This window comes from Mizuhopecten yessoensis, unplaced genomic scaffold (assembly GCF_002113885.1).
Source record: "Mizuhopecten yessoensis strain PY_sf001 unplaced genomic scaffold, ASM211388v2 scaffold716261, whole genome shotgun sequence".
NCBI classification, from domain to species: Eukaryota; Metazoa; Mollusca; class Bivalvia; order Pectinida; family Pectinidae; genus Mizuhopecten; species Mizuhopecten yessoensis.
In genome coordinates, this window is record NW_018480028.1 from 5,083 (window position 1) to 32,979 (window position 27,897).

General features: G+C 37.4%; 2 protein-coding genes across 2 annotated transcripts; both read right to left on the bottom strand.

The window, feature by feature from the left end:
- Positions 1-5,711: 5,711 nt before the first annotated feature.
- Positions 5,712-13,197, bottom strand: LOC110442414 (putative tyrosine-protein kinase Wsck; the record flags this gene model as incomplete). Its single annotated transcript, XM_021486010.1, has 4 exons — positions 13,184-13,197; positions 10,779-10,952; positions 6,816-6,913; positions 5,712-5,847 (listed from the first exon to the last, which is right to left on the bottom strand). Coding segments are annotated over exons 2-4 (346 nt in total), but the record flags the coding sequence as incomplete, so codon positions are not given.
- Positions 13,198-21,299: 8,102 nt separating this feature from the next.
- Positions 21,300-24,911, bottom strand: LOC110442413. Its single transcript, XM_021486009.1, has 2 exons — positions 24,746-24,911; positions 21,300-23,956 (listed from the first exon to the last, which is right to left on the bottom strand). The coding sequence occupies exon 2, from the start codon at positions 23,685-23,687 to the stop codon at positions 22,569-22,571; it is 1,119 nt and encodes a 372-aa protein (XP_021341684.1). The 5' UTR covers positions 23,688-23,956; positions 24,746-24,911; the 3' UTR covers positions 21,300-22,568.
- Positions 24,912-27,897: the final 2,986 nt, after the last annotated feature.

Consider the following 27,897-nt stretch of genomic DNA (forward strand, 5'->3'; position numbering starts at 1 on the left):
ACAACTCTTCCTTAACTACTAGGACGATTTCAGCAAAACTGGTTCATCTGGGATAGCAAGATTTGGCATGCAAGTATTTTTTGGACATGGGGAGAGAGTACAGGATGTATGCCAGTGACATATATACTTAAATAATTACTGGTGGGAGCCTGTGGATTGCTTTAAAATGCTTTGCCTTAGTTAGCCAATTAGCTTACAGTTCTGGTTTATATATGAGCGGGGGTATTTGTTAGCCTTTGGCTTATAGTTCTAGTTATTATTTTATTTTCCCTATTGCCCAATCATTAAACAAAATATGAAGAAATATTGCATTATTGTATATCGTTAACTCTAAACAAAAAAGCAAGGAATAATATCCTTGTATGACTCCCCATACAATTTTTGTTTATTTAAGCACATTTGATTTCTGTGACCTTGAACGAAAGAAAAAGGTCATCATGGTTTACAAAACCTAAATCCATTCACATGAACAACCTAATTAACGTGTCAAAAATGGCAATTTTCTCATTAGTAATGAAGTTTCATACTTTTCTGCTTAAATCTTCAATAAAAATAACAATTCTTTCTTGAAATAGTGTAATATTCTGTATCAAATATGTTGCAGACGATGATGTAATTTTATAGTAATTGTGGCATTTAAATACTGTAGGAGAAATTTTATTACCGCACATTTACGCCTAGACAGGTGTAAGTCATTGAGGTCCCATTTATCATTAAATTAATTCAGAAACTAACTGTTCCTGATGAAAGCTTCCTATACCCATACCTTTTTGGATTTTTCTTGTTTTGAAATTCCTAGCGGTGGCCGACGCTAATGTTAAATCTCCATAGGCGTTGACCCTACCTTTGAGTGAAATCGAACAATATCTGAATTTCGACCAATTTGAAGCCTCCATATTGTTGGTATGGCAACGAAACATATGCAGTTGAAGTTGCAGTCCCCTAATACCCCTATATACCAATTTTCATAACAATCAAACAATATCTAAATTTCGACCAATCAGAAAGCCTCCGTGTGGTTGCTATGAGGTTGCTATGCGGTTAAATTCGCAGTCCCCTAAAACCCCTATATACCATTTTTTATCAAAATAGAACAACATCGTATCCATAGTCGCAAAGATGCATAAAAAAATGACCGCAATGCCTTTATAAACCTACATACTAAATTTGAGGGAAATCGAACAGTTTCGACCAATTAGAAGTCTCTGTGTGGTTGCTATGGCAACGAAGGTATGGGATTGAATTTGCAGTCTTTAAATACCCCCGTAAAACAATTTTCACAAAAATCGAACAATATCTAAATTTCGACCAATCAGAAGCCAGTATATGGCGGCTATTTTGTCAAATTAGAAAACGGATGTCATGGTTGAGTTCGCGGTACCATCATACACCTACATGCCAAATTTGGGATGCATTGGAAAATATCTATAAAACATGTAAAATAGGATAGGTTGGCTATATTAACCTTTAGAAATTTTAAGTTCCCAAAAATAACAAAACTTCATTGCGGCCATTTTGTTGACAATGTCAATTTTTTATTCGACTTTAGAGCACGTCCTATACCGATACTTTCCTCAAAATTTTATTTTGATGCGCCAAATATAACAAAAAATATGGCTCAAAATGTTTTAGCCAACAGAGGCTGTCGCGGCGGAAAGGGGAAGAAGAAAGTTGTGTCCGTAGTGCCATACTACACCTATATACGCAATGTCATCAGAATTGGACGATATCTAAATTTCGACCAATCAGAAGCCTGCATTTGGCCGCCATTTTGAAACATTTCAAAACTGAGGTTACGAAAGTGACCGTGATATACCTAAAAACAAAATTTCATGAAAATCAGACAATGTAAATTTGGAGCAATCAGAGGCCAGGAATGGCAGCCATTTTGTTTTTTTCACAAAATGAACACGGCAGTTGTGTTCGTAGTGCCATAATACACCTTCATACCAAATTTCATGAAAATTGGACGATATATATATTTCGACCAATCAGAGGCCAGGAAATGGCAGCCATTTTGTCGAAATGTGACCGGTGTCCCACGATCTACCTACATACCAAATTTCATGAACATCAAATTTTTGTTTGTTTGTTTATGTTTCACGGCCCATCGACGGCTGTGGTCATTTAGGGCCATGGTGATTTATTTATTTATCTTATTTTTTTAACAAACATGCGAGTAACGAAGATAAAATCAGATAAACTGGTTCATTTTAAAAGCATTCGCATTGTATGTGTAGATAATAAAAAATAAAAAGGGGGTTAAAATAATAAAAGAGATAACGAATAGATGATATGGAAAAAGGGTAAGATGGGTTAAAAGACATCAGAGTCTATAAAATAGACCGATGTCTTTCAAATAGTTAAATAATGCCTTCGAGTCCACGGAACTGAAAAGAGTTTTCATATCCGGGACTCGAAAGTAGTTATCACAAATGTGTTTAAAATCGGAACATTCTATTAAAAAATGTCCACTGTAAATGGAGTGTCACATGCGTGGCATGAAGGTAGATCTTCTCGTTTTAAAAGGTACGAAAGAGTAGGATATGTGTGCCCAGTGCGGAGCCGAGCGAGGACAACTTCTTCTCTACGATTTTTCCGACTGGGAATAGATGTTTTAAGTTTCGGTTGTATCTTAAAAAAGTTTGTTGGTGGTCTCGAGAGAATGGCTGTACGAATAGTAGGTTTAAAATCTGTGTATGGTAGTTTGATATTTGTATGTTCGAGATTCAAAGCTTTTTTTGCTTCCCTGTCAGCAAATTCGTTGCCTTTAATTCCGACATGGCTCGGAATCCATAGTGAAGTTATTTTAGATTTTTTTAAGAAACGAGATATTCGAAGAGCAAGGTTTTGTACGAGTTAGTTTTTAGGACCTCGTAACTGTAAACTCTGTAGGACAGATAGAGAGTCTGAACAAATAATTGCCTTTTTAATGCGGTGTTCATCGATATGGTCGAGGGCCAAACCAATGGCGCATGCTTCAGCAGAAAAGATGGAGGCGCCGTCTGGTAGTCGGNCGGGCATAACACTCGATTTCCCTCGCTCATGTAATGTAAAGTTAAAATCAGGAGTTTGAATTGTCCACGTAGGAACATCAGATATGTTAAATTCAGCTATGTCCGTCAACTTTATGTTGAGTTTTTGCAGACAATTTGAAATTCGGATACCAAATGTTGGCAGAAGTTTTTGGTTTTGCGTAAATATGTTCTGGTATTTTGGGTTGAATACTTGGTCGAAAGCAGGATTTTTAGGGTTTGATTTTAATTGAGCTGCAAATTGTAATGAAAGTTTTTTTCTTCTGTCATAAAGGGATGGCTCATTTGCTTCCACGTACAGACATTTTACAGGTGTTGTTCGAAAAGCTCCAAGGGCTAGACGTAGGATAAGGATCCCATAAGAAGTTTCTGAGATTAAGCCCTGAAACGAACGGCAGAGGAATAATAATAATAATAATAATAATAATAATAATAATAATAATAATTAAGAAACGGAACAATAACAACAAGTCGCCCGACTTCGTTCGGAGTGACTTAATAAGTAAGAAACGGAACAATAGCAACAAGTCACCCGACTTCGTTCGGAGTGACTTAATAAGTAATAAACGGAACAATAACAATAAGTCTCCCGACTTCGTTCGGAGTGACTTAATGAGTAAGAAACGGAACAATAGCAACAAGTCTCCCGACTTCGTTCGGAGTGACCTAATAAGAATAAGTAAGAAACGGAGCAATAACAACAAGTCACCCGACTTCGTTGCTATTGTTCCGTTTCTTACCTATTAAGTCACTCCGAACGAAGTCGAGAGACTTGTTGCTATTGTTCCGTTTCTTACCTATTAAGTCACTCCGAACGAAGTCCGGTGACTTGTTGTTATTGTTCCGTTTCTTACTAGTAAGAAACGGAACAATAACAACAAGTCACCCGACTTCGTTCGGGGTGACTTAATAATAATCGGAGTAAAAACAATAAGTCCCCACACGAAGTTAACGGACTTAATAATAATTACATACGACTTTGAAGTGAATCATGGTGATTCCTTTTGCTTGCTCTTGATTTTTTTCTAGTCACGTTTCCCTCATCCTGTGTAGAACAAGGAGCCAAATGGTCTTGACAAGTATTTTCAATGTATATAATAATGCTTTAATAAAGTTTTCCCCAATTTTGTGGCATCAAGAGGCCAGTAACTTTCACAAGTATGACAATAACTTTGGTACCAAGGATACCAAATAGTCAGTTTGGTTGAATTTTGTATGCACTTTTCAAGAAAATAGGTTTTAAAATGCTAAATAAAACACTCAAATTACCAAGCGCTGTGCCCATCCTCCATAATACCTACATTTTTGCATTTACACAATAAAGTTCAGGCCAAAGTGTTTCTATAACATGACACAGGGACTAGTTATCCAGGTCGGAGCCAGACCCCTGTGCTTATCCTGGTTGCATGATTACATCCGAATTTTCATGCCCAACAAGCACATATTTGGTTATAGGGTGGGTATCTCAACCGGTGCCGTATTATGACCCCGGGGCTAAGTCCTCAGAGTTGATGCTTGTGGCATCAGGGTATTCATTTGTTCATGTAAGCAATTGTGAATCTGATTATACGGCAAAGAAACCAAAACCTCTTGGATTTGGATGGGCCACTCAAAGGGTAAATGCAGGTAGTATTGATGTGTGTTTTTTCTCTCAATTTAAAACATGTGAATACATTATGAGACTAAAGACCTCAAATGTTTTATGAAGATTTTAGGGAACTTGGGAATCCTTGTAGCAACTGTGTATCATCTTTTCATGGATACCAAGCGATTCGATAACATGCATTGCAATAGGATGAAGATCTCGATCTTTTTGTATGATATGTCCTAATCTCCATACTTGACGACACCCCTGGGACAGAAACGGACTAAGCATAAATGTATTTGTTTAATGATGTTGAGCACTTGTATGTATGGCTATAGTGTGGTGGTCTCAACGGCTTCAAAGTAATGACCAATTCCTCCCATTTGGCTCTGCTCTTCTATCCCAAGCGGACCATTTATGTACTGTCCGGCCACTCTGATTAGCACACCCACACCCTCCGTTTATAAACCATTGAACCCTATCTACCTAACGATGCTTCAAAGCAAATGTGTTCAAAAGCCGCACAGTTGTTCTAGATTAGTACCGTTTAATGGTTTTATCATAAGCTCTTCGAACCTTGTAAGATGATTCCTTGTAAACGTGGGCCTACCCTTATTTTTTTAGAAAAGCTGGACGATTTGCATTACTATTGGTGATTTCTGCATAATACGATATGTTTTGGGCCATTCATTGTTACAATTACCAATACAATAGACTTGACTTACTAAAGTCCAGATTAAAAGAAAAATAACTTATAAACAATCAATTTGCGTACACTCAAACATGTACTTTGATATAAATTACGTTGCCACAATAACATACAAAATAATCTTGCTTTTAACATATATGAATTATAATTTTCCAATATAACACTACCATTTATTTTTCGGTCTCACTCATTTTATCATTCTTTTATAGGAATAAATAATTTCCATATTTTTATCAGTTTTAAACATTATTTAGAGGGATTTACTCCATCTTTCCAAAATAAATTATGATTTACGAGAGCAAGTCTCAGAATGCTGTGAAATATACCTATTCAATGAAAATTTGCTAAATTTGAACAATGTTATAGCTATAGCATATCTTACATGTTGTGTAGTGTAGATAGACATCACTCCCTCCGCAAATCTCACTGGGGTTACCAGGACATCTAACGTTACAGTATGAACGTGGTTTTCGAGCATCGATGTCCGGAGCTGTATTCACACATAGGCACTTGTGTATCTGTAACAAATAGGATACTCTTTCATTGTGTGTGCGGAGTGCAGGTGAGCGGTTCGCATGATGCCTGGAGCGGGTATAGGGGTGCAGTTATAGGAGTGTTGGGTGCAGGTTTGGTTGGGTTTAGTATTATTAAACGTCCTATCAACAGCTATGGTCATCTAAGGACAGCCTTCCCTGTGCGCAAGATGTATGCAAGAAGTATATGCGTGTGTGTTGTGGGAAGCTACGATATGTTCGTGTTTCCTCCTTGTGATAGCGCGGAACTGATGCCGACTTTATAGCGCTACCTCACTGAAACATACTGCCGAAGACACCCAGCAGGACACCTCCCGCCCGGTCACATTATACTGACAACGGGCGAACTAGTCGCCCCACTCCTAAATTGCTGAGCGTTAAGCAGGAGTAGAAACTACCATTTTTACAGACTCTGGTATGTCTCGGCCAGGGGACAGAACCCTCAGCCTTCCTCACAGGGGCGAACATTCAACTAAAGGCCAAAGTGAGGCATTGTCAAGGAAGACATTAGGATAAAGAAAGTTGTTTAGAAAGAGAAAAGATAATATCTGAAATTTAGTCGCAAATTCTGCAGGGTTTTACGCATGAGTCGCCTCTTACGATACATGTCGTGGATAACAGCAAATGTCGCAGAGTACAGGGTGCGGTGATGTAAATACCAGGAGATGGAGGAAATAAACTAGGAATTGGCTTTCATTTTTTTTTTACTTCTAAAAGACAGTATAATTTTCGGTACCTTCAGCAGACTGATGTGATATATATGTCCCCTGTCTCAATGAGGCATATTCAGACAATTTAATCATGTCTTTTACGGAAATACTGTATGGTATCTGAAATCTTATAGAAAATCAGCCTGGCTGATTATGGCATGCCTCTTTCCTTGTGATATCACAATAAGCACCCTATAAGGAGGGTCAGAGTCAAACAATGATACCTCAATAATATGTACTTACCTGCAGCATAATGTCGGAATGCCCACACCTCTGCTTACATGAGACAATATCATTGTTTTCAATCCTCGTGAAATTTTCATTATCAACGCTGAAGCACCCTGAATAAATAAATACAACAAACTAGTAATTAACTTTTCCATATTTAATAATTAAATTCAGGGGCGGGTTTTCATTGATTTGTGTTGTGTTTCTATTGACTTTGAGCCCTTTTTACGTTTACATTGGTTGTTTGGTATATATTTAATTTAACGTTGTTACCTGACTTGACGTTTATGCATCTCATCTTAAGACGTCTTCGCATCAAATAAGCTTTTGTAATAAAGTAAGGCAAGTTAATTTTTAGCACGGAAAAAGAAACAATGTATAACATACTTCAAATTGGGAATTTTCGAGGTTTTCGTAGAAATTGTATTGGCAGATTATAACTTTATTAAACGAGTTTTGAAATCACACGACTTAAAGTGTAATATTTTAGAAGCACCAAAGCCGCAAACAGAAATGTTAATATCGCACAAATATCTTACGATGCGGTTACATGTTAATATTGTTCATTTCAGTTTATTGATTTACACGATGTATTTACTTATTTATCCACAACTGCTTATTCTAGTCATTATTTTCTGATTGTTAAAAAAAACGGAAGAAAAAAAACCCGGCAGCCATCTTGTTCAATGACTAGCAGAAATGTACAATTAGAAACAGAAATACGATCTGCTCATACTTATGCGAGGTTTTAAAGTGTATCATGAACGAAAATGGAAATGAATGTATCATAATTATATATGATCCAAGCACAAAAATGTCGAAAACAGCATAAAAATCAGTCATCACAATATCGAGATATTGATAAGATTTTTTTCGAATGAACGAGTTTGAGGGAAAATTAAACAGAAATAGTCTCAATGTTGTCGATCAAAGATATTTCTTAATTATAGCTGGAAAGTCAGTTTGCAATCAGTTTCTTAACTCTACACAGAGACATATATACTTTATATGTATCTGCTCTACATTGAGAACTTTTCCAATCATTTCGTCATTGAACAGCACTATCTCGTGACCACTTTCTGTGCCGGAATATTTATATTGCCAAGTTATATACTGTGGTACCTTAACGGTCCAAAAATACGGAAATATATCGGTGAAAAATGTTTACAAAATAACTTCAACGTTGGTGTCTGCTTTTTTGATTGTCAATATTTTTAGTAATGACAAGTCGACGACATTGTGTCTTCCTTACAGCAAAATACCGACAGTTCCACATTTAATTGTATACCATACAGTACCTATGTATGTGGTGCTAAATTAGATCACGGACTTTCATAATCTACTTCCGTGATTACATTTATCTCGAAAATATAATTGAATTATGAGATTCAAACATTTTTGTTTCTCCCTATACATGTAGCATACACAAAGTGAAGTTATAATTTAACATCTTGGTTAAATAATGCAAATCATCTCAATCCACTCTCTTGGCATACTTAGGTGTGAAATGTGTACAGGTAAATAACACTAAACACCTGTGTCCAGTGCTGACAGCAGGAGGCCCAAGACATACATATATACCTGTGTACAGGTATGACATCAAAAGGGTGTCAGCAGGTGGGCAAGGGGTACCTGAAGATAGTATGTAGATTGCAATTGATGTAGAAACAGCAGAGACGTATATATTACGTCTCTGGTTTAAGGATCAATTTCAATAAAAATATAAATAAATGAATTGCGTAAGTACTGTCACAGAGTCACATTATATGGAAACCACAATCAGTACAACTGCATCACTCGACAGATGAAAGTCAGAAACGAAGCAAATAATGCTGGACCATGCTATGCACATTATATATCTGATCAGGTGGTTCATTGACAAATTAATAATCTTTGTGAGTCTTGAACAGACAGGTTTTCCCTCTGCAATATTCTTAGAAGTGGCGTGTATATTTATCATGTGCTAAATTTCTTGGATTGCATAAAGAATAAAAACATTTCAAGTTTTATGACTGGGAGTGAAAAAACACGGGATGCTCATTTTGACTATACATTATTGTACCGAATCATTTTTGTCAATTCCAATCGTATATCTACATATTGTAAAGAAAGGCATGCGCACCGCACCGCCTACGTTAAGTTGACTCCATTTTTAATCAATTGTTTTGTGTTGTAAAGGTGTTCCTCAAATTTTCTAAAGATCAAAAGGTAATAAAAAAAGGTATATCATTTACAGTTACTAGTTTAACCAATGATGTAAAAAAAAAAACATATTCATTTAGATAGCATCCAACACACCTCCTCAGGAGGAACTCATTTCATCACTAAAATTGTAAAAACAAATCATTTATATGTATTAAGTCTTTAAATATTATCTACACAAGTAAGTGGCGACGGAATATATCATATACGTAGCTAAAAAGCTCACATATAGAACGCACGATCGAAGCTTCCCGATATATTTCCATAGGGCTGTTTTGACAGCGTTGAACTTGTGACGACACAGATGTGGGCTACCCATATCGAGGCGTTCGCCGCTGAGCCAAATGTGTGCTTTTCAGATAAATCACAATATCTCGGAAACTGAGTCACCTACCTAATATGAAGTACTTTCATAGCTTGATATAGCAAAACCTTCAGGGTACACTTTAACTAGGATCCGGTTAGTATTGTCTACGGACATTTCTTGAAATAATCTGGCGGAAAAAGTACAATAAACATGTTCTTATTGTAAAGGGGACGATTACAAGATTCCCTAAACTGCATCCATAGTTGTATAACATGCTTTGGAATGAGCTTGCAATGCCAAAACACACCAACGTACCACAGTAACACATGAAACCAGACATTGATTTTTAAATTTCGATCTATGAGAACCAAGTCCGTCATGGCGATCATCTTGTTTATAGTCAAAACAGATGTCGCGTTAAAGTTTGCACAACCATACCAAAGTGTGTCTAAATCAAACTATACCTTTATTTTGACCAATCAAAAACAAGTTGATGTTACAATTTTATTTGGCATTCAAATGGAAGTTTCCGAAACGTTCGTCATGCCAAGATACATCTGCGAAACAAACTTGTCTGACAAAATCAATATTTCGACTAATAAGCCAGGCTAATAACAAGTACTTACTACTCTGTGACCATAACACAGACTAACAAACCAGCCCGTCTGTCGTAACCGATGAAATCGGAATCACAGCAGAGACCACATGTCTATGACATACCTACTCATCAAACTTGATAAAAATCGAACATAATTGCAAATAAGAGTTATGGTCTTGGCGGCTTTCTTTTTTTTAATTTTGAGCCAGATATCAACAGGAAAGGTAAGAATCTTCTCCTTCATCGATAACACCCACTGTATATGCAAATATAGATCGGAGTTATGCGATGTCCTCACATCGAAAAATCAGGTATTATACAACACACACAAGGCACTATATGGGCATAACCAAACACATCGACCGCCATGTCACAGAATAAGCTTATTTCTCTTTGATATCCGGATGGCGACCAGAAAACTAGTCCATAGCCTTCATCAACCTGTATCTTTTGAAATTATGTTTTTGTTAGTTTGTCCTACAGCAGATCGTTGTGTGTAGTTCGTAGTTCGGACATTGGAGTCTAGGAATATTCTTCGTGGTGTTGTAATACACCTGTATGCACCAAATATGCAAAAATAAAAAATTTGTATCTTAGATCAATTAGTAGCACGTCTAAAGGGACCAGACAAACCTCTTATTATTAGTATTACAACAATTACGAAACAATCTTTGTCAACATATGCAAGTCACTCTCGTTGGCCAGAACAATAGCCTGATGTCGTTGAATCCCTGAGATAATCCACATGGGCAGGGACAAAAACATTTGTACCTTCGAAAATCGGAACCCGGTCGTCAAAGTGTAATTCAGTGCGCTAACTGACCACAACTTCTTGACAATAGAGTTTCAGTTTTTACGTAGATGAACTTACCAGTGGGATACATCCATGGAGTGGTATACTGGTATTGACCTACCCAGACCCTGCCCCTCCGAAGAGCGAAGTTTTCGCCAATTGTAACTGGTTCGGCAAGAGAAGCTGCCATATTCTGACAAGACACAAATGCTTCCTTCCAAGTGACTTTTTTGTAGTACAGCCAAAGTGAATCTGTGGTAACAGGTTAAATGGAATTAGCATGTGTGTGTGAAATTATTTGCAAAACTGCCCAGGGTCAATTATGATATTATGAATGCATTCGTATGTTTATGCCAACAATTGTATATATAATTTTGGTGTCGGGATCTCAACCGTTTCAAATTATGACTCTGGGGTTATGACTCTGCAAGGGTGGGGCAGACCGCGGGGTTAATTATAATATCATGACTGTTTTTGTCTTTTTATGCCCAGTCCCTGCAGGTGGGGCGTACAATTGTACCTGCTGTCCCCATTGCATGATCGTAAGAGGCGACTCAATTTGGGATCTTATCTTTTCTCTTTTTTCTAAACAAATTTCTTCTTCCTAATGTCTTCCTTGACAACGCCTCACTTTTAGCTTTTAGTTTAGCGTTCGCCCCTGTGAGAAAGGCTTTAGTTCTGTCCCCTTGCCAAGACATAACAGAGTCTGTAAAAATGGTAGTTTCTACTCCTGCTTAACACTCAGCAAGTTAGGAGTGGGACGACTGGTTCGCCCATTGTCACTATAATGTGACCGGGCGGGAGGTGTCCTGCTGGGTGTCTTCGGCAGTATGTTTTAGTGAGGTAGCACTATCAAGTCGGCATCAGTTCCGCGCTATCACAAGGAGACAAACACGAACATATCGCAGCCTCCCAAAACAAACACGCATACACTACACGCATGCATCTTGCACACAGGGTAGGCCGTCCCTAAATGACCATAGCTGTTGATAGGACGTTTAATAATACTAAACCAAACCAAACAAAACCTCTTTATGCCCAGCAACTGTATATATAGTTTTGGGTGGCGATTTCAATCGTTTTAAAGTTATTACACAGAGGTTAAGTGTCCAAGGGTGGGGCAGACCCCGGGCCATCCTGGAAGCATATGTGCATTCGTCTCATTATGCTCAGCAATTGTATATATGATTATAGGGCAGGGATCTCAACTGACTCAGAAACTAGGTCCCTAGGGGTGTGACCAGACCCACGGGTCAATGTTAAAATCATGATGGTGTTATTATTATTATTATTATTATTATTATTATATTCTTAACGGCCCATCAACACATAAGAGGTTATGATGGTGTTTGTTTTTTATGTTCAGCAATTGTATATTTTGTTTTGGGGTGAGGTTCTCGACCGTTTCAGGGGACTAAGTCTCCAAAGTTGGGAAAAGACCCCAGTGCAATCCTGGAAGCACTATATATATATATGATTCTAGGGTCGGGATCTCAATTTTTTTCCAAGTTATAACTTTGTTTGGCCCCGCCTTTAGCCCGGGGAGTAAGCCTGTCTATTTGTCCTTCACCTAGGTATGCTTCCAACAAAATATAGTTGATATTTATCAATGTTAATCCAGAAAAGTAACTTAAAGCAAAATAGCCGAATAATAATGTTTGGCCCCGTCCCTCAGCCCCACTCATTTGTACAATTTTGAATCCCCGCCACCTAGGGATGCTACCAGTCAAATATGAATTGATATCCATCGTTTATTTTAGATAAAAAGTTGCTTAAAGCAATACAGCCAAATAACCCTTGTTGGTGCCGCCCCTCCATTTGTACATTTTATTCCCAACCTCCCATGAATGCTTCCAACCAAATATTGTTAATATTTATCTCACATCTACAGAAGAAGTCGCTTAAAGCAATATATAGCAAAATTAAACCCGCCCTCAGCCCCCTGGGGAGTCATTCCCACCATTTGTACTGGTTTAAATCGCCACCACCTAGGGATCCTGTCAAATATTTGGCCCCGCCCCTCAGCCTGCTAGGGGTCAACTCCACCATTTGAACAATTTTGAATCCCCACCACTTAGGGATGATTTCAACCAAATATTGTTGATTCCGTCACTTAGTTCAAGAGAAGAAGTCGCTTAAACCGATATAAAGCCAAATTACACTTTTTGGCCCCGCCCTCAGCCCCTGGGGGTGTTCCCACCATTTGTACAATTTGGAATCCCCACCACGCAAGGATGCTTTCAACTAAATTTGGTTGGTTCCATCACTTAGTTCAAGAGAGAAGTAGCTTAAAGCAATATAGCCAAATTAGCTTTTTTGGCCCCGCCCCTGAGCCCCCTGTGGTAAGCCCCATCATTTGTACAATTGTGTACCCATGCCACTTAAGGATGCTTCCAACCAAATATTGCTGATATCTATCTCATCTATCTACACAGAATATTCTCATTTTCAAACCCATGCGTATATATGTAAGAATAATTTACCGGATATTTGCTCTCCATTCGGCTTTTGAGCGGCACATCGATGAACAATACATGTAAGACATGTAAGAAGGATAAGTAAAACAGCTATAAGTAGGATCTTGTGACGGCCCATGTTTTCCAATCCTTCTCTAGCACGCATATAAGGCACAAGTGTACAACTACGCGCGCCGATGTAAGTATATACATCATTTGATGTCGTCTTCCTTTACTTGACCCAATTAATGATCGGTATCCTGTTTGATTTGAAAAAGGATGGCAGTGCCTTATACCAGGAGATGGCCCACTTCAACCAACGGACATGCCGATAGAAGTTACACGTATGATAGAGTAATAAGTGAACACGGTGATTAATCTCCTAGCCTTATTTCATTTCAACAAAATTATTGACAAAGCTGTTGCAAGTCAATAGGATGGAATAACAGGCAAAGCCTATATAAATTCTCTCCGACGGTGGCTAAAGTAATGGATTCTGTAATTTTGGATTCTTATTTAATTGATACGTCAATTTTGAAATGAAAAATTATAAACACAAAAGTTAAAGGGATGTAACTCCTTCTCAATTAACATAACTGAAATAGAAATACATTCACACTTCTCACTTTATAACATTTTATATAAGTTATATAGCTATCAAATCACACAGTTATTGGCAGACATTGACCAAAAGTGCATGTGCTAATATATGCACAGGTCACAGTTGCCAAAACTGTTAAGTTATTGTAATTTTAAATGCAAACAGATAGCTAGTCTATATGCAATTCATAGTTTGGGATAGAAACTGTAAAACAAGACAGATTTAACAAATCTTACAACAAACAAATATGCTCAACTGAAAACCTATGTCCGTAGATGAATACCGTTTATAGAAATGTAGGTAAAGTAGAAAAAGGATATTTTCCAGAAATTTTACTTATTTGTGGAGTATAATTGAAATAGGAATATAAAAGTATAAAGTCATGACTGGTTTGATCATATAGAGGTTAAAACGCCTGGATTTACTAATAAATAACTGTACATCATTAAGTAACTCTCTGTTTCTTAGTCCATCACAATCAGGACACCCTTGAAGAAAAATGAAATGTGTGTAAGGGGGGGGGGATGAAAGAGCCTTGGTCTGTTTGAAAATAAGAGTGTCGTTACATCGCATAAAGGTGGTAGAATGTATAATAAATTGATCTGTGCAAATTCATGTGTATACATAAAACAGATTAACAAACAAACACATAAAATGGCAAATAACAACAAACAGTCATATACAACATAGATACGCCGTATCCTCTTTAAGTGAATATCAGAGCCTTATAATCACGATATACCGCCGCAAATCTCAAACTACAGTAGGCTTATCCTCATTCTAATTCAAATAAGCCACAAAACTAAAAGAAACGACGATTTTAAAATATGTTCAAGTGTTTTCTTCGAATCAAATTCTGGTCGCTCTGCCGTGGATTGGTGACGTCAGATAAGAAAATAAGAAATTCGTGAACGGTAAATCGTGGTTATACTGTCGAAAATTATTTTGATTGACCAATCAAATGTGTTACATCTCAAATGAATTGGAATTATATTTAACGATCTACTTTCAACACATTTTCATATTCTTACTATTATATTTTTGACATTTTGAAACCCCAAATACGGCTTACTCAGTGGAAGTGCATTCTACTGGTTTTAAAGATGATAAAGAAATTAAGTCATCGGATTCAAATTATGTTCATTTGATGCTTTGGTTTTCAGAAAGGTGCTAAGGAAAAAATCAATCTGCATCAAGATACAATGACAACAGTTATTATATACGAGATGTAGCAGCTAGAAATTGGCTGGAGTCATGCTACTAAGTTTTTGATTCTCGTGTTAAAAGAAATGTCTTATTACAGTTTTTGGAATATACAACGTTACACGATGTTTGCACGGTGTTTTCACGGTGTGCGGTCGGTGAAATACTGTGCGATAGTAGCGTGCGCAGCTATCGCACAGTTGTTAGATAGATATCGTGGATGATATATATATATATAGAATGGCCTTTGAATAAATACGATTTCGTATTTAATCTTGTATCTTTGCTGATTTAATTATGCTGCCATTTTGCAGCCATAATGAAATGGTTATCCATTTATCTTACAGCATCATATACCAAAATCGTTTTGAAGCGACCTTGTCACCTGTGTAGATGAATGGTCATATACATGTACGTACTGTACACGCAGATACAATGTAAGCAAAGCAGACTTGCCTGTTACCAAAACGTTTGCTTTTCTTATACTTTTTCCTCAGAAATACCAATTTAGGTTAACCCTACCCCTTACTTTTAAATGCAAAAAATACCCGTTGTTTTTACCATTACTTTGCAGATTTGAGGTTGGTGATACAAAATTTGCAATATTTTTTTAAATAATATATTGATCAAAAGAAAATGTGTTTTTCTTCCTATTACAGCCGAAAAATAAGGGTTAGTGTGCGATTAAAATTCAAAAGTGTTTTAGGTTTACTAAATAGATAATGAAATACCAATATTATATATTTTTCTTTGTTGCAAATAATTTTTACAATATTGAACATTTGTTACATGTACAGCAAAAAATCAGCTCCCTACAGTTTAACATTGCAAAAAGGTACTTAGAAGGATGGATCTAATGTAAAACAAAGGGAGCTTCGAACATTGCTTAGAAATTTACATTTCTTGGTACATTCACAATGGCTGCCGAAATGGACATATTTTAAGAAAAGAACAAAAAATAGTAGGCAACTCGATTTTTACACATTTTTCAGATGCAGGTTTCCTTTAAAAGTTGATCATATTTTGTATTTTGTTTGTTTGTTTGTAACAGTAGATCAACACGATATTTGAAACATCAGGATGCATCCTTAAAACGTTGTGCCTTAGGGTTTGATATTTCATACAAAATAGAAACATCAAAAGCGATGGCAGACTACTGATGGATTGTGCCCCTTTTCGGGACTAGGGATCAAAATCTGTACAGTATACCTCCGCGAACTCTATAAAAACAGTTTGATAGTTCAATGGACAACAGCTTGGTACTCTGAACATGACAATAGTGACAAAACGTCTGTTGATGATATGAGAAGCTGGATAGGAAAATATGTCGAGCTGCTGAAAGATTGATCAAGGAGTCATTGATGCCACATGAATTAAAACACATATCAGGCATGTATTTTGTATTTATGCATTTTTTTTACAGATTTTCCGTGATCTGGTTATTCCTACAAGTCAAGTCAGATGTCATCGACGCACGAGAGAACACATCCGTAATATTGGGTGATTGGTTAGGATGATATACCGATCTCTATCCGATGTAGTCAGGATAAACGTTTTTCTGTAACTGTGACGAACTCTGTAATCGATATTTCGATTGTTGTTCCGACGCATAAAATGCAGAAAAGCCGATGGAGGATTTTTAATATGATTTATTTATTTATTTATCATCTTGCAATCCAATAGAATCCCCTTCGTTTTATACTAAAGCTGTGTTTATGGTTTCGAAGTTTACAACAATTTGGGCGAAAGAAAAGTATGAAAAAGAAATACACGCAACGTTACTAGAAATGCTCCCTATGTTGTACAGAAAAACGTTCTTCACATTCCGATATCAATATTGTGCCTTAATCAACGGATTATCCGACTGGATTAGATGGGATTTGTACTTTAAATATTTAACATTCTAGTTGAACGCCGGAAGAGAAAAACATTTGTGCAACAGCAGTCCTCGAACCAATGGTTGTTAAATGTAAATGAGACCAATACCAATAGAATAACGTGCCTGAAATCTACTACTCGACAAACTCTATTTTTCACTCTTAATGCTATCCTTAATTACTCATCCATGGTCACAGACATAGAAGTGTCCGGAAATATGCAGTGAGAAGAAATGAACATTTTCATGTCAGACGAGGTACATTGTAAATTTATTATATGCGATCCACTACTACAACAGGTAAACTTTCTTTTTTTGCATAATTAGGGATCAAGTCATTCATTTTTGTAAAAAATAAATGAATGAATCAATTATAAATGATTAAATACATAAACACCAGCGTTACAGCAGCACAGAGCCTGACCAAATTTTGTACTTAAGACTTCTTATCATTAAACTATCGATCTAGCCGTCTAAGCTACCTGGTGATGGTAATACTCTGGCCGTGTCGTGATTCATTGACTTAAAGGGGAGTTCTTTAGTGTCGTACCTACATAAGGACATATCGTTATGCCCCTGCACTCATAACAAGCAAAACTTTGGACAAAATTATGAATGAAAATGGCCATCAGATTGGTGACATTGAATTTATTATCAATAGAGCCACGGGTCAGACAACCAAAAAAATCACCCCGAGGGTTCGAGATTTCTCTGTTACACCCTTAACGTAGGGGATGATTATGTTTCTCCCATCCCATTACTTTAGTCACAACTCCACCGACAGTAGTGTAAACAAAAACACATGTGGCGTATGAATATCGTCATTCACTTTTGATGACGTCACAATTACCGGTGACGCGTTTTAATGACTTCACAGTTGAACACGTGCTAATCAGCACGATGCTGTCTCCCTCTAGGGGATCTTTCCCGGCCGAAACGGCGGACACCTGTGAAGGGTAGGAGAAATCCATCTTTTAGTTCCAGAGAAGAAGACGCTTAAAGCAATATAGCCGATTTGCCCCCTTTTGGCCCCGCCCCTCAGCCCCCTGGGGGGTCAACCCAATCATTTGTACAATTTTGAATCTATTCTACCTAGGGGTGCTTCCAGTTAAATATGGTTGATATCTTTATCTTAGTTGCAGAGAAGAAGTCGCTTAAAGCAAAATAGCCAAATTGCCTTCTTTTGGCACCGCCCCTCACCATTTGTACAATTTGGAATCCCCACCATCCAGGGATTCTTCCAGTCAAATTTAGTTAAATTCCAATCAGTGGTTAAGAAGAAGTCGTTTAAAGAAATTGTTGACGTACGGACGACAGACGACGGACGGACGACGGACGACACGGTATGGCATAAGTTCACCTTGGTGCTTCGGACCCGGTGAGCTAACAATAGGCCTATCATCAGATTCCAAATAAGTGACCATAACTAACTCATGATCGCTGCACAATATGACAACGAAAACACGACAAACTCATACATATAAAATGATATTGAATTTGCAAAACCTAGTGAACAATGATTAAGTAATAGGTTACATAATAAGAATTCACAATGAAAACTACGCAAACTATAACGATTAATAACAAAATTCAAAAGTGACAAATTCCGGGATGGCGGTCACCCTTTTCCCCTGAGCTTAAAATTGCCGCTTCGGAAATCTAACAACAACGAACACTACCAACGCGAAACATCACCAGCTATTGGACGTTTCATCAATTGAAATATTGAAGTTCCGTAAAGTATAAACATATTTCAAAAATAAAAATAAATTAAGATACAAAAAAATATTGTTTAAATTTATTTTGACAAAACATCATTGTTCTTACCATAAATTCTGAGAAACAAAGAGAATATTATATGGGAGATAACTCTGACAGTCATATGTTCAGCTAGGCTGAGGAACTAACCCACCAATAATATAATATAATATTAGCGTTTGTGCTTAGATAAATCAATTAAATTTTTAGCATTAAATTTTAATATAAAACGTTGTTGAGGGGGAATGAAGTTTTTGGAGAGAGATAAAAAGTTTGTCGAGAGATTAGGAGTTATGTTGAGAACAGACAGGTAGAGGAGATTAGGAGTTGTGTTGCGAACAGATAGTTAGAGGAGATTAGGAGATTTTAGGAGATTGAAAAGAGAACGGAGAGTCTTGAGAGAATTCTATGGAGTGATTTTGTAGTGTATAGAGTATTAGTTTGTTGAATTAATCTAATTGGTGTAAAATTCAGATGTTTTCAGTTAAATTACTTTTGAGTGACATTTCCGGACTTATAGTAAGTTTGTCTTAACTAAGTGTATTAAAAGGAATATCGGTCTTCTTCATTTGATCTTAAATTGGATTATATAAAAGTGCTTTGCTTCGGTTATAATTTTCCCTCCTGGAGACAATTGAATGTAGCTGTATTCACTTGAACTTTTGGCAAGTACATTGATTAAGTTCCTGTTAATAAAACTTAAGTTAACCTTATGAAATCTTGAATGTTGAGTTTTTATCTCTCGCATTTGTCAGACCGACTGAACGACTTGACCTATTAATAACAAATTGGTGTCAGAAGTGGGATGCCTAAAAACGTAACAATTTTCTTAAAAAGACTTTCAAATAAGTTCTTCTGTTATCGAAAAGGTTGATGATATTTTGCCAGTATTCAGGATCACAGGGGTTAAATGAAAAACTGTTCGGCTTGTTCTAATTAATGACCTGAACTCATTTTCAAGGTTTTAAAATGCTTCCTCTGCAAAAGCCATAAAGTATTGGGCGGTGCTATTTTGCCAGTAGCATGCTTCAGATAAAGAGCTATCAATTTGTTATTGTTTGAATGACATTGACATTTATTCAAATAACGTTTGGTTAAATGTGTATAAATCTTTAAATGACCTAATCGAAATAAACAGAAGGTCTAGGGTGGTGAACTTTGTCAGGTTGCATGCTGAGATGAAAGGCTATAAAGTTTGTTCAACGTATTGACCTTGTTCAACTTTCAAAGTCACAGGGGTCAAATTTGTTTAAATCCTTAACATGTTCTTTCGTTACAGTTGACAAGGTTATAGATCCAACAGATAGGAGAAAAGAAGAGAAATGATGAGAAAATATCAAACGTTCAAAGAACTAAGGATATTTTGCCATGACGAGCGTTATGGTCCCTCTGGAATCTCGTCTTCTTCTTGTGGTCCGAAAGCCGCATGGATATTTTCTAAGGACAATAAAATTGGCAAGTTTACAGCAATATATTGTCGGCGTTATATACATTATATACATTATATATTATATATACATTATATATTTATATTTCCTGAAATTTAAACGGGAGTCTCGATTGCAAAATGCTCGCGAGGTCAAATGTTGGACCAGCGATCGAACACTATTATTGCTATTAGAACGTCTTGGATTAGTATTTCGCTTAAATCTCTAAACTGACTCACAGTTATGTACTCGGAACTAGTTAACAAATCATTTAAGATCTGGTTCAGAGTAAATTGTGAGGCAATCTCAATCACACACATTTATGTGTTCACTCTTATGTGATAATGGAAACAATCACTTGATTATTCCTTCAGCAGTCACCTACCCAGTCATCTATTTGTTTTGTTTTTGTATTGTTTAACGGCCCATCGACTATGTAAGTCATTTAGGGCAAACAATACTTTAAAACGAGACATTCACGAAAATAAACACATCAAACCAATAGCTTAAAATATGCTAAGTGTTTAAAAAAAGTACATCAATATCGAACAAATTGGCTGCACCATATAACATCTTTTATTGTAAAGATCAATAGAGTGTAGATAGTTATATATTAATTGCACAGAAACTGTATCGAATAATTTTTTCATAGACGGTACATCATAAAATCTGTCATGTATTTGTTTGAAATCAGCGCATTCAATCATAAAGTGCCTGACAGTAAATTGTTGATCGCATACATGACAATAAGGCTGGTCTTCCTTGCGCAAAATGTAACCATGTGTGATGTATGACCTATGCGGAGTCGCGAGAAGACAATTTCCTCTCTGCAGTCTGCTCTACTTTTTGCACATAAACCCACATTAGGCTTAATTGCAAATAACTTGCTGTTTAATTCTTCAGATCATTCATTTTGCCGATTCGTTTTAATCAAATTTGTTATAGAAGGTTTAAATCAGAAAAGGGCAGTTTATTATCTTTTGGTTGTAGGTTATGGGCTGCTTTAGAAGCTTTATCTACATGTACCTTGTCATTTCCGTTTATACCGACATGACCACCTGTAAACGAGACAGATGGTCAGCAAGAATATTACTTTTGCCAGGGATGTGACGTGCTGAAAAAAGAATATTAAAACGCAAGGAAGTAATGACAAAACGACGTGTTAATGCCATAAGAGTGCTATCTTTGCTTGTTTGTTTGTTGATTATATCAACAACGGCCATGTTGTCACAGTACAACAATAGACATCTATTTCGCAGACAGGGGCCCCACATTTCAATTGCCAAGACAATTGCAAAGAACTCCTTAACTGTAATATGGTAGGAGGTAAAAGATGCTGGCCAGGTCCCAAACAACCATGAAGTGTTGAAAATAGCCCCAAAACCCCGATTGCTGGCATCAGTGAAGAACTGAAGCTGTGGTGTAGTTACCCAGCGATCATCAAGGAACATGGAAACCCCATTAAAGGAGTCTATGAAAACTTTCCAAGCAGCAATGTCAGCCCTAGCCTCCCGACTTAAACGTACATGGTGATGAGGTTTTTGAAGGCCACATGTCAAGTTGATCAAACGACGCAAAAAAGTTCGACCTGGAGAGATAACTTTACAGGCAAAATTTAACAAACCAATTAAAGACTGTAATTCCCGTAGCGTGACTTTCCTGCGCCGAGAAAACTGATCTAACAACTGCCGCATTTTGATGATTTTGTCCATAGGAAGTCTGGCCTCCATTTTAGAACTATCCAACTCTATGCCTAAAAAAGTTAACTGTGTGCAAGGGTTAACAGTTTTGCTTTGTTTTATAGGGATTTGGGTATGTTGACAAAAAGTTAAAAAGTTTGCCAAGTCTTCCATACATTTGGAACTACCAGGTGGGGCTACAAAAAGGAAATCATCCAAAATATGAACAACCCCCGCTACCTGATATTTTGTCTCCATGATCCAATGAATAGCAGAGCTAAATGCCTCAAACAGACGGCAAGAGATAGAGCATCCCATAGGTAAGACTTTATCAAAATAAAACTTGTCATCTATCTGGAAACCCAACAACTCATAGTCAGTAGGATGAATGGGAATAAGTCGAAAAGCTGACTCAATGTCAGTTTTGGCCATGAGTGAACCTCTCCCAAAATGTTTGACAAGGCGCACAGCATCATCAATTGTCTGATATGCCACAGTGGCATCTTCAGGGTTTATGCCATCATTGATAGATGTACCCTGAGGGTATGATAGATGATGAATGACACGAAACTCATTGAGTTCTTTCTTTGGTACAAGGCCCAACGGGGATACCTGAAGATTTGGAAAAGGAGGTGTCTGAAATGGACCTTGTATGCGACCTAAACTAATTTCTTTTTCAATTTTTTGTTTCAAAACCGAAACGTTATCCAGAGCAGATTTGAGATTTTTGGACGTTCGAAATCGCCTAGAACCATAATACTGCAAAGAAAAACCTTCAGTAAAACCCATCTTCAAAAATTGAAATTTATCCTGAGGGTAGCCCGCTAAATGTGTAAGAAACACTTGGACCTTAATAGGAGTAGGGAGTTTAGATTTTTTGAGGAGGTTTACGTTGTTGGCGTTGTGGATTAGTGGCTGAGAGTTGGCCATTGTTTCCACCGCCTGAGGGGTTATCCTGGGGAAGAGTGGAGGAGGATTGCAATTTGCATTGCCGAAAGGAATGCCCCCCTCCACAGTTGGAGCAGACATGTGGGAATTTGCAGCGTGGTCCCTTTCGACAAGATCCAGACTTGTTGAATGGCCAACAAACACCTTTTGGCCAACTTGTTGATTTGGAATGAAAGGGCTGCTGAAAGGGCTGTTGAAAAGAGTTTGGGCGGGAGGTACTTCTCAACCCAATTGCTGTAGCCTCCAAATAAAATTCGGAGTGAACATTTCCCCATGAAGTTTGAGGGAAAAGTTGATGCCACCGACGGAAGTTACAATCGTAATTCAAAGCCGCAGCAATTCCCGACCTTCTAGACAAAGTTTGTACAGTGTCAGCATATTTCATGAGAGCTGAAATAGCCTGGGGGTGGGATTGGACATAAATTGAAACGAATATATGAAAGGCTGATAGCCATTGTTCCACGGATTTAATCTGTGATGATTTTTGTTTGGGAACTAATGCTAATTCATTGTTGTGGAACTGAATTTTGAAGTGGTCCGAATCAGAAGATTTTTGGAGCAACAGGCCAAAATCAATGTACTCCCCAGCCAAAATTTTGGCTTTTAATTTAGTATCAATATGCATGTCCAGAGGTCGGGAAATGCTGTGGCAAGTCTCAAAACCATTCTCACCCGTAAAATTTGACAACACCTGTGATAATGGGTTATTAATGTTCATTGTTGGTGTTGTAGCAGGCATGGTCAGAGGATCCATAGAACGCAAAGGCAGGAAATGTCCACTTGTATGAGGGGGGATAATATCAGTTGCTGAATTAGCTGGTGACCCTGTCGCTGCTGCTGGTCCCGGTCGCTGAATGTCAAGGGACTGTATACCGAGTGATGAATTATGACCAAGTCCAGATGGTGCCCCTGTTGTAGTTGTAGGCAAAGTGGGCACAACCGGAGCCTGCACCATATATCCTTCAGCCTTCATTAAATTGAATAATTCTTTCACTATTTCCTGCGTGGACGGTAAGACTGTGTTGGGGTTAGCTGCCATAGGTGGTTGAGTGGAACTTGAGGGGAAGGCATGGTTAATCGACCCCGGCGTAGTGGAGGTAGCGTCATTTCTGAATGATGGCCCAGGTATACTAGTTGCTGAAGGGTGGTTGTTGAAAACTTGTATAGTGGGTGTTGTTTCTACCACATCACTGGTTAAAGCCGGTGTAGGGACCGGGACCTGCGTCCGTCGTCTTGTACTACGACCAACAATGCTATGTTGGAGAGCTGCCCTCCGTCTAGTTTTCCGTATGGGAGCTGCCCCATGACCTGGAAAACAATAAATTGAACAGTATCTGCGGAAAATTCCATTGAACTAATGTTTGCAACAAACATTGAATGCACCTTTTGATATCCAAGAAGATGGATTCCTAATAATCAGGAAACTCATAATAGCATTCTTGTGAAAAAGTAAACATCCCATAGGACAACATTGGGAGAAACTCCCATAATAACAGCAAGTTTATGTAATTTCAAGTGAAAGTTTATGAATATGTAAACACATGTGTTAGCATAAAATTGAGATCAGAATAACCATATAAATAGTCATAATCAAAATAGGAATATTGTTTTCAAAACCTTCCATACTATGCCAAAAAGGTTAACAAAATTGAAAGAAAAACATTGTAAAAACATAGAACTATAGAACTGCTCAAAAAAGTGTGAAACATAAACTCATGTTACCACCGCTTTAACGACACAAGTTAACTAACATGCATCATCAAGGTGTTTTCTTTTGAGCCTAAAACATTACCACACACAGTCACACATGTTAACTAACATGTATATATGAGAACTCTCATAGCAAAACATGTGAACTCACATGTAAATATTTGGCACGAACACCATGTACATTATATCGTATAGCAATGGTACACGCGTGTACACATGCAAAACAAACCCCGATTTTGAACGGGCCAAATAAATCAACCGTTAAAACAACAGAAGTCAAAACCAAAAGTACTGACCGACATGTAAAGCTAGCAATAACTCGTGAATTATGACAAAACAGAACACTCTACCACAATTGTGTCAACACATTTACTAAAAGTAACGTACGATTAGTTACTGCTGATGATTCCTCAATGTCACACGTGAAATAACCAGGAAAAGAATCTTCTTTGAGGCGAAGAGAACACGCATTGCTTACAATAACAGCTGGGCGGAAATAAGCTAGTGCGCATGTGCAGTCGACTCTATGACATCAGAGATATCCCAAAATAGAACGAGTTGAAGGTAAACATAAACAAACCAGGATAAAAAAAACTAATGAATATGCAAGACCTTACCTTGTGGGGAAAGAAAATAACTCATGCTGCGGCATATTTTAAGCCATGTAAAACTGCTCCACGCACAGAATATATGTACTTGCGCATCCCCTTAGAAGACAAGTGGACACCGTCCCTACACAAATTTTCAGATACCCCTTATGGCGCCAAAAGAAACACACCGTGGAACCCATACAGCGTTGTATTAAGGCAGAATTGACGAAATCCACATTTTCATTGTAAATAGTCACAGGTGTCACTCGAGTTGTCCGACGATATAATAATTTTAGGAACCCCACACGTTTGATGCCAAAACCAGTAACTAACCACTGGGCTATCGAAAATAGGTCAGTCACAAGTGTGCCCTTAACCCGCACATTGTCAGCACAATCTAGGTCATTGCCACCGATTTGTAATAAAACCACCGAAGGCTGAACTTGTTGAATAGTATCAGAAATAAAACGAGCGTCAAGATTAGGAATCTTACCGCCACTTTTGCCAAGACACAAGACTTGTAACTGATCCGGGTCAAAACCTAGATTTGTCCATGAACCCGTAAGGCTATCATCCAAACGGCGAATAAAACTGTGACCCAAAACGATAACTGACGACATTACAACGTACAGTCAAGTACATAAAGTTTATCTTGTATATACTAAAATCTGTGATCAGATAAAACAATACAAAACTTTACAAGTTGAAATAAAATTGACCTTGACCGTACGAACCTTGTTCCGCCATNTAGTCACAGGTGTCACTCGAGTTGTCCGACGATATAATAATTGTAGGAACCCCACACGTTTGATGCCAAAACCAGTAACTAACCACTGGGCTATCGAAAATAGGTCAGTCACAAGTGTGCCCTTAACCCGCACATTGTCAGCACAATCTAGGTCATTGCCACCGATTTGTAATAAAACCACCGAAGGCTGAACTTGTTGAATAGTATCAGAAATACAACGAGCGTAAAGATTAGGAATCTTACCGCCACTTTTGCCAAGACACAAGACTTGTAACTGATCCGGGTCAAAACCTAGATTTGTCCATGAACCCGTAAGGCTATCATCCAAACGGCGAATAAAACTGTGACCCAAAACGATAACTGACGACATTACAACGTACAGTCAAGTACATAAAGTTTATCTTGTATATACTAAAATCTATGATCAGATAAAACAATACAAAACTTTACAAGTTGAAATAAAATTGACCTTGACCGTACGAACCTTGTTCTGCCATCTTCTTTTATCAGCTTCTGAATAGGAGCTGCTGCGTCATTTGTATTTATAGTGATCTAATTTTAGCAACATATCAATGCGCGCATGTAACCTGTCGGACCGCATCACTCATACCCCAACATACCTCCTTCCGCAAATAAAAATAGTTATGTAAAAGCATGGAAGTCTGACTGCATAAATTACATTAAAACAAGTTTTAATTTATATATATTTATAAACTTCATTTTGAATACGGTTTTTTAGAAGAAATATTTTTTGTTAAGGAAGTGATTTCCCCAGATTTGGTTACCACATAAAAAAAACAAAAAAAAAACCATGATTTTTAACCCAAAATTTGACCCACGCAAGTAGTATTTTTTTTTCTTAAAACCTGTCTTAAATTAAATATCACCTACTCATTAACAGATACTCACGTTGTAGCATAGGTCGTCCAACTTGATTTTTCACAATATTTACACATGTGCTGAGTACAAAAAAAAATAGACCACATGAAAAGCTAGCTTTTGCTGTGTAGACACAGATTCGTAAATGGCCAAAAATGAAGTTTCAAGCCAAATTCGAATTTATTTATTTTTTAAATGTGAAACCCACATAGTCCAATTCATCATGTATATGCCAATTTTAGAGCTTTTTTTTAAAGTTTTGATACATGTAATATTACAGGGGATTATTCATTGTACAAAAATATCACCCATGGCAACCGTACGCTACTGTACACTGCTACCTATGTATATTTAACAATATTCTAATTCAATACCACCAATGATAGCCCGCGATTGTCCCTTTATGTTTTTCATTACTTTTTTGACACGATGTATTTATAATTTGACTGATTGACATTCAGCCGTCATCATCACATTCAATGTCAGCATGGCCCTCATCATGTGATGATGAACTTGAATTATTGCTGTCTGAGTGTTGTGTTCGTCGTTTTTTCTTTTATATCCAGCGCTTCGGTAAAGCATGTACCATCAAAATGAAATCCTCTTCTGAATCTCAATCGGCCGAAGGGATGTCAGAACCAGAATTTTGAGTGTGCTTCTGTTTTTATTAGATGATTGCTACAGTTAACAACCGAATTTTGACTGGTTAGCATTTTCTATTGGTATATAGCTTGTCTTTTCTTGGCGTTTCTGAGATTTTATGAACGAACGTAAACGATTAAAGTTGTATTTAAAGCGCTATTCGGTGTGGTTCTTCCCCATCAGATTTATGCCTAGGTTTCAATTAGTTATCAACAAGTTAAACACATCACGGTTGCACATTAAAAATCAACGGGGAAAATATTGATATTTCAAATACATAGTCGTTTTTTAATATACAATATTTTGCCACTGGAGAAACACTTCTGTGCTGCTCAGTCATGCCCTATGCCAACTACCATTGCACTTGTAACAGCAGCCTGGAGGTTTTGTAGATTATCCATGACAACTTTAAATTTGGTGTGACCTGTTGCAATCCGTCAACAAAGAAACCTATCAGACGTTGCTCTTTAATTAGTCCTTCGACCAAACTCTCTCTCTCTCTCTGCTGTTTTTTATGGAAACCCACAATCTGACATTATTGTTAGCCAATTTGTAGCTAAATGGAAACTCTCTCTGTCCTTAATACTAGTGTTTCATGGTTGCTTATCTGGAGTCGACCGATTGCTATCAAACGGCTGCGACGACTATGTTTAAAGAAAAATCCATCTAATCAGGTCAGT

What these genes read in the sequence shown, in the direction of transcription:
- LOC110442413 (XM_021486009.1), bottom strand. Translation starts at nt 23,687, where the DNA reads ATGGCAGCTAACCCCAACACAGTCTTACCGTCCACGCAGGAAATAGTG.